Raw genomic sequence first — 10,628 nt, 5'->3', positions numbered from 1 at the left:
GTGAAGGGGCTGGAGAACAAGTGTTACGAGGAGCGACTGAAGGAACTGGGGTGGTTTAGCCTGGAGAAAAGGAGGCTGAGGGGAGATCTTGTCTACAACTATCTGAAAGGAGGTTGTGGAGAGGTGGGTGTTGGTCTCTTCTTCCAAGTGACAGGGCAAGAGGGGATGGCCTCAAGTTGCTCCAGGGGAGGTTCAGATTGGACATTAGGAAACATTTCTTCACCGAAAGGATTCTCAGGCACTGGCAGAGCCTGCCCAGGAAGGTGGTTGAGCCCCCATCTCTGAAGAAATTTAAAAGATGGATAGATGAAGTGGTTAGGGATATAATTTAATAGTAGACGGCTACAGTTGGGCTTGATGATCTCAAAGGTCTCTTCCAACCTAGTGATTCTGTGAATACCTTTTCCCCCTCAAGGGATAAACCTGCCCTCTCCCCAGCTCGACAGCGTGTGCCCCCATCAGGGAAGGCGATGCCGCCTTACCGGGAGCTCCCGCTGTGCTCGGGATGCAGGATCGGGCCCTCCGGGATAAGCTCCTGTCCATCTGCCCTCCCGGAGACTCTTCGCAGCTTGGTTTCTGCTGCTCTCGGCTCTTAAATAATCAAACTTCGATCAGCTCCTTGAATGAAAGGAGACGGATTCCCTCCTGCGTGTTGTGAGCGGCTTGAGCAGGATTGGAAGGGCTGGGGATTTATCTGTTTAAGTCCGTCTCCCCCACCTCCGAGCCGCGAGGGGACCATTTGCGGAGTTTATTAAAGTGTAGTAAGAATTACCGGTCCATTAACTGGTTAGCCTGGCAGAGGAGAAAGCGGAACGGGGAGATGCCGGCTGGGGAGATTCTTCAGCAGGGCTCACGTTGGAGCAGGTTCCCGAGCGCATTTTGCCTGGAATCGAGTAGGATTCTCAGCAGAATAATCCTCGTCCAGGGAAATATCTGTTGTTTGATCTTGTAGACTGTGGCTTTAAGCACAATCGAAGACTGAGCATTATCAGGAGTTACCACAGCTCTGGAATATCGGGCAAAACGATTAAGCCCGATTATTGCCTGGCAGAGGTTTGGATCAGCCCCGCTTTGGAGGGGAGAGGGCAGGATGTCGCGGACGTTGCCAAAGGAGATGCTGTTCCTGAACTGCCATCGCTTCCAGCCTGGCACTGAGGCCCGGTTGCAGGGGTGATTTACACCGGGATGCGGCTGCGAGCGGGGTCGGGATCCCCGGGGAGGACGCTCGGGGGCAGCGGCTCCTCCCGGCGTGCCGGGGCGCTCCCGGGGGGACCTGCTGCCAGCGCTCCCGGCCTGGGCTGGAAAAGCGCCCCCGCTTCGCATGGGGAGGGAGATTCTTATCTCTCCCCGGAGCTGGCGAGCGGGGAACGGCTGCGGGAAGCAGAGATGGCTTTTTCCCACAAATCCCCAGCCCGTCCCGGGATAGAAAGCTCCGAGCTTCCATCCTCCTCTTGGGGATGCGCTCGCCTTTCCCCAGGCGCCGCCGGCAGCTGCCGGGAGGGAGGATGCGCGGGTGGCCGGAGGCTCTTCGTGTCTCACCGCTGGGAAGGGCGAGGGGAGCGAAGATTTGGAAGAGCTTCGGCGATCCTTCCTCCCAGGTGGAATAACGCAGACCCAAGCGATCAAGAAAATATCTCTCCCTTTCAAGATTTATCAAGCTAGGTCGTTTCAAGAAAAGGAAAAAAAACCCCAAACCCGCAGTAATTCCAAAAATAGCCCGCTGCGAGAAAGGGTTTTTCTGTTTGTACTACAAGAGGTCTAGTTTTCATGAGAAATTAAATGCTCCGCTTACTCTGACCAAAGGCTTTTATTTCTGTGGGTACATTGTCGATTTTAGAGCCGAAGATTAAATCAGCCTTTTCACTGCCACCTGCAAGGTGTCGGTCCATCACAGAAATGAGCAGTTTCAGCAGCTCGCGATTCTGCTCCTTCCCGCAAGGCCCCGACAGGGACAGCGGTGGCTGCGGGGTGCAGGGAGCCCCTGAGCCGTCAGGGAGCCGGAGGTGACAGAGAGGGCAGAGCGTCACCCCCCAGCCCGGGCACGGGCTGCCTTCACAAAATGCACTCCCAGAGAGGTTTAGATTTGTGTGTACTCGCAAAAAAACCCAGCAGATCCTGTAAACTTAGACGATCTTTAATACAGACAAAGATAATCAACGAATCTTTCGCTCTTACCTTACACGTAGCTGTCCGTAATTAATAGATTCACGCATCAGTAAAGGGAATTATCTAGTTTGTGACAATCACAATAATTTAACTATAGTACAATAGCTATAATAATAAAACCCCGATGGTTTCGGTTAAAGAGTTTAAAAGGAAAAATGAAATTGTACTTGGCTACTCTAATAACGACCTATTTTAATGTCTTTTGTTGTAGCATTTACCCTTTTCAAACCATCGATTCAAGACTGGCGATGCTTGCGGTAACCTTTAACGCTGCGTGGGGCAGGAGATACCACCGGGAATACAACGGGCTCGGTCTTTCCAGCGGCAGGTAAATGTTCCTGGCGTTTCTTTTATTGTTTTTGGCTGCGAAGGGAGGGCGAGGGGCCAGGAGGGGCCGGCGAAGATGCTCAAGGGCCAGCGGTGCTTCCTCTGCCTGTGCCCGAGCGCTGCACCGGGGCGCAGCTCCCGAGAGCTAATCCCCACCCCCACTGCCTGATTATTAGTTAGTAATTTTGAAGGAGGACGGCGAGATCCCTCTTCTCGCGTTTGGAGAGAGCGTCCCCCGCGGGGGAGGCTGCGGGCTCGCCTCGGCCCCGGCTCCCGGCAGGTACCGCCACGTCCCCCGGGGCTCTGCCGCCCGTCCCGGGGCTTCCCGCTGGTTCCCCCGCACCCCTCGCTGCTAGGGGGACCCGAAACTCGCCGCGTCGCCTGGAAAGGCCGCCCGTGGATAACGTATGGGCTGCCCTGGGGGGCTGTCCCGCCGCCGCCCCCGGGATGCGTGCTGAGAAGCTGCGGGAGGCCGGGGAGCGAAGGGAGCGAGCCCGGGGCTTCCCAGGAGCGGTGCCAGGTGAACGTCCCAAACGCCGTTCACTCCCAGCGCTGCGATCCTCCCCCGCCCGCCCAGCCGCTTCCCTCCCTCTCGCACACCGACTGGGACCCGGTCCCCTGGCAAAGGGCGCCCCGCGCTCCCCCCCGGAGCCCCCGGTGCCCGGCACGGCCCCCTCTGCCCCGGGACGGGGAGCGCCGCCGCGTGCGGGGACCGAGGGTTCCTCCCAGAGCCGGAGAGGCACCTGGAAAGGCGCTTTCCCTTCGCGGGGCCGGTGTCCTCCCGCCCCAGGCTGGGTCACTTCCCTCGGCTCCGCGCTGTCCCCACGGCCAGCGACCTCGCCGCCCCCGGGAGTCCCCGCGGGACTCGCACGGAGCAGGCGGGGGAAGCCATCCAGCACGTACTTACTGGCCACCTGGATCCCTCTAACAATCTCTCAAGGCTCTCCTAAAGCGAAGGGACGTTAGGGTGAGATTTAGTGGGGCTTGCACTAGGAGAAGGGTGGGAGTGACGTGCAGGGGAGATATATTCTCCCACAGTAACCTCTCCCCCTCCACCCCGGGCTCTCCGTGTGCCTCCCCCCTTCCCCCCCGGGGCTGGTCCGGCTGGGTTCAGCAGAGCGGGCTGTGGGCAGCCCCTCGGCGGAGGTTGTGTGAATGGAGGATCGGCGTGGCTGACTCCTCCTCCCTTGCAAGCGCCTCTATTTGAGCTTTGCAAAGTTGAGGGCGAGCAGGCATCCGAGGTGAGGCGTGCGAGACGGCTGTGCCCCCCTAACACGGACGGACGGACGGACGGACACACGCACGGGCAGACGCGCTCACGGACGGACAGACAGACAGACAGACACGTGCCCTGCCCTGCGAGCGGGTGCAACCCCGGAGGCGAACCTGGAGAACAACCTTTCCCTGTCGCTGCTGCCGGCTCCCGCAGGGCTGGACCCCGGGAGCTGCATCGCGGAGCAAACCTCCCCCAAAGGGCTGAGCTCGCCGGCCTGGTGCCTGCAGCCCGAGCCGGGCTCCGGCCTGCCGGGCAGGGGCCAGGTGTCCTGGAACAAGTGCGGCCCGGGGGGAGACTGGCTGCCCGGCGGCAGGCAGAAGGTCTGCGAGCAGATGGGCTCCGACGTCCGAGACCTCAACGCGCTGCTGCCCTCCGTGCCCTCCCTGCCGGGCAACAGCAGCTGCGCGATGCCGGTGAGCAGCGCGGCGCAGTGGGCGCCCGTCCTGGACTTCCCCCCGGGAGCCTCCTACGGCTCGCTGGGGCCTCACTCCTTCATCAAGCAGGAGCCGAGCTGGAACGGGTCGGACCCGCACGAGGAGCAATACCTGAGCGCCTTCACCGTCCACTTCTCGGGCCAGTTCACCGGCACGGCCGGCGCCTGCCGCTACGGGCCCTTCGGCGCCCCGCCGCCCAGCCAGCCGCCCTCCGGCCAGGCGAGGATGTTCCCCAACGGGCCCTACCTGCCCAACTGCCTGGAAAGCCAGCAAGCGATCCGCAACCAGGGTAAGGGCAGCGCTCGCTGCGAACGCCGAGCGGCCGGGCAGGGTCAGGCGAGCCGGCGCCTCCGCTCCCTCCCGCCGCCTCGCTCCGCGCAGCGCCGGGAGCCGCGACTCGCTGGCTCCCGCCGCTCCTCGTGGGGCAGCGGGCGGCTCTGCCGGGGGGCCGGAGCGGCCTCCTGCCCCGCGAAGGCTCGTTCTCTAACGGGGATGGGGCCGCGGCCCCGAGGCGATTCCCGCTGCAGAGCCGGGGGAGAGGGGTTGTACCTCCAGCCCTCTCCCCGAAGCCGCTGTCCGCGCGTTAGTGTTTCCCGGCCCCTTGCCGAGCTGTCGCTGGACGCTCCCGGCCGGGGGCACGAGCAGCGGGCGGCTCCTAGTTTCTTTGCAGCATCTCCGCGGCCTCAGCCTCCGCGGCCCCGCCGCTTGCACCGCCCTGAGAAATTCCCGTGGGCCGCACGGCCGGGCGGCGGCTCAGCCCCCGCGGGTGGCACCGGCATCACCATCTAATCGTTTTTCTTCCAGCGGCTGCAATATAAACATCTGCCGGTGCGACCGCGGGGAAGAAAAGAGGGAGGGGGGGCGAGCGTGCCTGGATCTGGCCCGAGATCTTTCCGATCTCGTTCCCTCTCCCTCAGCTCGGCCCTGCGGCCCCGGGGGTCGCGGCGAGGGGGGTCGGGCAGCCGCGGTCCCGGGGCTCGAGGGACGGGGGAGCGGCAGCGGCGTCGGGGTCTCTCCGCTTTCGGCGCGGGGTGACCCTCGCCCAGCCTCGGCTCGGGCTCGCGGTGGTTGCGGGGGGAGCTGATTTCGTTCTCCCGCGATCCGCGAACGAGCCTCGGGCTGGCAGGCAGCGCGTCCCCGCGGATCGGAGCCGGGAACGGGCGGCGCGCTCCGTGCCGGACACCGAGCGTGGCCCCGGGGCCGCTCTGGGAACCCGCGGCGACGTTCGCGGTGAGGAGAAGCGACGAGGAGGCGGCGGGCGAGCAGCGCAGCCCCGCTCCGGGCCGCCATCCCGCTGCCACCGCGCTGCCGCCTTCGCCCCCCGGGCCCCGCTGGGCGCCGGGGTCGGGAAACGCGGAGCGCGGCGCTAGGGTCGCTCCGGGAAAGGCGAGCGGCATCCTCGGAGCTCACGGGGAGGCTCCGGGCCGAAGCCGCCGCGGGGGACAGGAGCAGCGGGAGCCGGCACGGAGCTCCGGGCCCGGGAGCTCTGCCGGCGGGTTGTTGAAGGCGTTTTGAAGGTGTTAGACAGCGGAGAGACTTTGTAATCGCTGGGCAGAAGCAGCGACGAGAAAGCGGAGACGAAAATGAGGAAAATAAGCTCGGCCCTGGGGGAATGAGGGACAAAACAGCTGCGGCGCCCTCGAAGCCCAGAAACACGGAGCCCGTGTCGGGCCGGACTGGGTGCCCGGTGCTCGGTCTGCGGCATCACGGGCTCTGCACACACACACACCCCAGCCCACACCTGTGCCCCCGGCCCCGGGGCAGGCGCCGTCCCCGGAGCAGCGGCCGTGCCCCCGCTCCCCCCGTGCTCCAGGACCGCCCGTGGGGAGGGAGGGTCGGTCCCTCAGCTCGGGGCCCCGCGGCTCAGCCACAGCTATTGTCGGCGACACGCAGCGAGCTCCTTCGGCAAGGAGGAATTCGGCAAAGGGTGTTTGCTTTCTTTCTTCCTTTTTTTTTTTTTTTTCTCTTGTGGATGGATAAAATGTTTTTGCTTTCGTTCTCCTCAAGGTTGAACTCCTATTTTTTTTTCTTCTAGCTGGTTCCTCCGACCGTGGGAAAGATGCTACCTTGGCTCTGCGATGACATTTCTGCCAAGTCTGTTTGGGGTGGGGGTTAGGGAGCTAAGGCTTTGAAACCTCTGCCCAGTTTTCCTCTCCTCTTTTGTCTCTTTCATCCAGCTGGGCTCCTCCAACAACTGGATGCCTCCAGCGGGCCCCGTACTCCAGCAGATGTACAACTTTCAATTATTTTCAGCACATTTTAATCAGGCCCAGCTCTGATAACGTCCTAATTAAAGAGACCTTACTATCGGCAGCTCGGTTCAGAACTCAACTTTCTTATCACATTCCTGAAGCTTTGGGTCAGGCAACACCGGAAAACGCGGCCAAAACCTCGTTCTGCTCCAAGCAGAGTTTTGAAGGTCACCGAAAGTCTGCGCCGGGCCAAAAGTAACGTAGAGAGTGTCGGTGCTTTCTGGAAGTTAAAAAAGAGGCAGAGGGAAATGGGGAAAAGGGAGTTGAAGGCTGAGGCTCTACCCTGCGGGCTAAGGGAGGAGATAAGGAGCGAGAAACAGCTGTGGGATGGAAGCCCGTGAGGTACCGGGCTGTCAGCGCTGTTGGCATCGCCGTGAGAGGAGCCCTAGGGAGAGGGGGATGCGGTGGGGACTTGGCTGGAAACGAGTCAGCCCCACATCTATCCCAGCCCTACAGGCTCAGGGACGGCTAAAAACCATCACGCAGGTGAAGGTTCCAGAGTCTTCTCGATTTTTTTCCCTCCCCATCCCTCCCTTAATTTCTTTCTCGTAACCCCGCAGTTTAAGTCAGTCCCGCACTGTCGCTAGGTACAGGCTCTCTGCAGAGACAAAGAAACGTAGAACCAAGAGCCAGATCCCTTCTTTGCTTCTCGATTTTGTTATCTCTAAACTCCCCCTGTGATTATCGATCAGCGGAGGTGAAGCATAGACCTGCCCAGCACTCGGCACCTCCGGGAACCGAGAGAGGAACATTAAAACCAGGCTCGAGTGTTCCCTCTCCACTAACAAAATCACCACATCCAGACGGGGCTCAGGGGGGTGCCCGTGCTGAAATAAGCGGGTTTGGAGAGAGGGATGTGAGATGGGGCGGGGTGTGTGTGTGTGTGTGCGTGCTCGTCGTCCGTTTAGTTTCTTTACCCAGCCCGTGTCGGACTTTTTGTTTTGGTTTGTTTTTTTGGAAGAGCGACTCTCAGAGGAGCCTGGTTCTCGGGGTAAATGCTGATGAGCCGAGAAGCCGCTGAGATAATATTACTTTGTAATTACTTTTTTAGCTGAAGTTGTTTAGCCAGCTCCAAGTCATTAATGAAAGTTGGTGTCCAAGCACCTGATTTACGATTTGGTGTCGGCCCGGGGTCAGCAGAGGTGGTCTCTTTCCATCTGAATCTGCCCGGTGTAGGAAACAAAATAGGTTGTTTATTATTTTGGAGAGCAATTTTCGCTGAAAGGAGTTTTATTTTTGCGTGTAACATTCCGCCTCTTTATTGCAGACTCCTCAGAAAGCTGCTCTTAAGGAAAAAAGAAAAAAAAAGAAAGAAAGAGAGAGAGATTAAAGGGTAACTTCTAAATTGGAAACGGCAGAGGAGTGCACCGAGCAGATGGGAATCTTCCTCTTTAATATGAGCAACAATTAATGAAAACATCCTTTTTATTACCGAAGCCGTTCTGTTCTCTTTAAACACGAAAGAGACTTCCGACTTTCGGCCCCTCGGCTCGCCTGCCCCGGGGCGGGGGGGTCCCTCGGGGGTCCCAGTGCGTGTGCAGGGGAAGGGGGGGCTGTGGGAGGTTGAAGGAAGGGGCACAGTCTTCCTATGTCTTTTTTTTTTAGGTGCAAAATCAACACGGTGCAATAAAAGCCGAGTATTTCGGGAGCTCGCGGCGGTGGGAGCCTGCGGCTCCTCTCTCTCGAAAAGGCCGGGGGGGGGGACGCCGGTGTCCGAGGGGGCTCAAGGCTCCTCCTAACCCCGCTGTGGGGTTTTTTTTTCGGCAGGTTACAGCACGGTGGCGTTCGACGGGACCCCGAGCTACGGCCACACGCCGTCTCACCACGCCGCTCAGTTTACAAACCACTCCTTCAAACACGAGGACCCCATCAGCCAGCAGCCCTCGCTAGGTAACTTCAGCCTCCGCGGGGCTGAGAGCTTGAATTGAAGCCCCGAACCCCCCGCAGCCGCCTCCGTGCCGCAGGGCACGGGGTGGACACGACCTGGGTTAACTCTTTGTCGCTTTCTCCGCAGGGGACCAGCAGTATTCGGTGCCTCCCCCGGTGTACGGCTGTCACACCCCCACCGACAGCTGCACCGGCAGCCAGGCCCTGCTCCTCCGGACCCCCTACAACAGGTACCCCCCGCAGGCACCCCTGCCTTCCCTCCTTTGCCGCGGGTTCTTGCTCTCGTCTCTCCCTCGCAAGCCGTTCGAGCACCTTTCTCCAAGTAAACAGACTTAGTTTTTCCTTTCTCAAATGAAAAAAAAAAAAGGTTTCACAGGTTAAAATAAAAAAAACCCAAAACCCCCAACACTAAAAAAACCCCAACACAAAACCCAAATAAAAAACTCTAAGCCCAACAACAAACTAAATCCAAACAAACCAACCCGGAAATTTCTAAAACCAAAAAAAAAGGACGCCCCACCGTGTCCCAGAGCGTTCCCAAGGCGCCAGGACAGGGGTTTTGGAGGGGGTCGTTGGGGCAGCCGCTCCCGGGGCAGGTGCGGGAGCCTGGGAAGCGGGAGCCGGGCTGCTTGGAGCACGCTCGGATAAAGGGTTTGGGATTCACCCTCATCTGCGCCGGGGGAACGTACCCGGGGCAGCTCAGCAAAGCCTCGGCCCCAACCCGAACCCCAATTCTGCTCCAGAGCATCGCCTCGCTGCCCGGGGCAGGCGCGGTCCCCAGCCCCTCCGGCCTCGAGGCTCCTGCTCCTTCTCCCCGTTCCTGGCCCTGGGAGTCTCCGCTGCTGCTCTTCCCCAGGGCTGGGAGGATGTGGGGGCGCTGGCTAGTGAGCAGAAACGATGGGCAGAGCGTGGTACAGGGACCAGGCAGGCAATTAAAACTCAGCCACGTCCAGGGGCTTCCTCTGGCAGGCCAAGAACCCTCCCGACGCTCCCAGAAAGGAGCGACGGGCGCTGGCCGGCAGGGAGGTTATTTATTGAAAACGGGGCAATAAACCTCTCGGATTTCCTTGCTGGGAGAAAGGTGCATCTGGAACTTAGCTGCAAGCACGAACTCTCTTTCCAGCTGACGGGCCCATTGCAAGCGCGTTTCCCCGTTTCCTTCGGTCTGACACGGGGACTGGGCGTGTCTCTTGCAGTTTTACAACGTGTTTAGCGAGCAAAGAAGTTCCCCGAAATTTATTCTTCAACTTTTTGTGAACTTGGAGCCGGTCCCGTATCTTGGAGTTGCTAAGTAACTCTCGCACACAAAACAATGTCCCTGGGCGAAGGAAGCCGCGAGCGGCTCCTCTTGTAGGCCGGTTATATCATCTCTGATTAATCAACACTGGACGGGGGACAACAAAATTCTGTCACTTCCAGGAGCCACTTCTCTAATGAACGTGAGTTGACGTCAAGGGAAGGAGGGAATGAGGTAATGAAGGAAGGAAAGCAGCCTATCCAGAGAGATTAGGCTGCAGAATAATTGGCGGGGCGAACTCCTTGCGCTGAAGTGACAGAGATGGTTCGCCTCGCAGGGAAATCTATAAATACGGTTTGCAGGGAGGCTCAGGGAAGGGCAGCGCCCCGCTCCCGTGTGGAGCTCCCTCCTGCGGCGTTTGCGCTGGTTCGTACGTGCAGGGGGCGACCCCTGTCCCGGGAGGTGTGATCCCGACAGGAACCCCCTGCTTGTGCCCAGGGCTCCCTCCTCTATGTGCCGCTGCCCAGGTGGCGCTGGGGAGGGATGAGCACAACCTGGCATCGCCCCAACGCGGCCACCTCCCGCTGCCGTGCGGGGCTCTTTTCTTCCTCCCCTTAGCCTCGATCCTACTCTGCTCCCCGCCAGGTTTACTGCTCACTTCGGTAGGATGAGGTTTTAAGCCCTTAAACCTCACAGGAACCAATATTTGACGTTCTGTGCCGAGGGCAGCTCTGGTTGCGCAAATCCTGCTGCGGCACCTGAGCCTGAGCAGGTGGGTGAGCTCTGTTCGGCCTCGCCTTGTCCTTTCCCGCACGTGTTCAAAAGCATCTGGGAAAACCCGATTTTCCTACTACAGGAGTGCTCTTCGTAGGAAGAGTAGTCTAGAAGGTGAATGACCAGTTACCGCGCAGAAACGGGTGGGACTCAGCCACATTTCCAACAGCCAGAAACCCGACCGCGCCGTGCGTCTTTGCCAATATTAATTTTGATTTGAAGAGGTCTTTGTTATTATTTTTTAAGACCGCATTTTTTTTTCCGTACTTCCTTCG

At 59.7% G+C, this 10,628-nt stretch overlaps 1 protein-coding gene across 5 annotated transcripts in view; it reads left to right on the top strand.

Moving 5' to 3' along the window:
* Window positions 1-3,971: 3,971 nt before the first annotated feature.
* Window positions 3,972-10,628, top strand: part of WT1 (WT1 transcription factor) — a 52,798-nt gene continuing 46,141 nt past the window's right edge. For all 5 annotated transcript variants that reach the window (XR_011337493.1, XR_011337492.1, XM_069857512.1 and 2 more), the window contains exons 1-3: window positions 3,972-4,492; window positions 8,223-8,345; window positions 8,470-8,572. Coding sequence is in view for 3 of the 5 variants with exons in the window: in XM_069857512.1 (XP_069713613.1) it covers window positions 4,102-4,492; window positions 8,223-8,345; window positions 8,470-8,572 (617 nt within the window). In the remaining 2 variants the exon portion in view is untranslated. The remainder of the gene's footprint in view (window positions 4,493-8,222; window positions 8,346-8,469; window positions 8,573-10,628) is intronic.

The sequence above is a fragment of the Phaenicophaeus curvirostris genome, chromosome 5 (genome assembly GCF_032191515.1).
Source record: "Phaenicophaeus curvirostris isolate KB17595 chromosome 5, BPBGC_Pcur_1.0, whole genome shotgun sequence".
In the NCBI taxonomy this organism is placed as follows: Eukaryota; Metazoa; Chordata; class Aves; order Cuculiformes; family Cuculidae; genus Phaenicophaeus; species Phaenicophaeus curvirostris.
The sequence above is the reverse complement of the archived record's forward strand: the minus strand, read 5'-3'. Positions and strand labels throughout refer to the sequence as shown.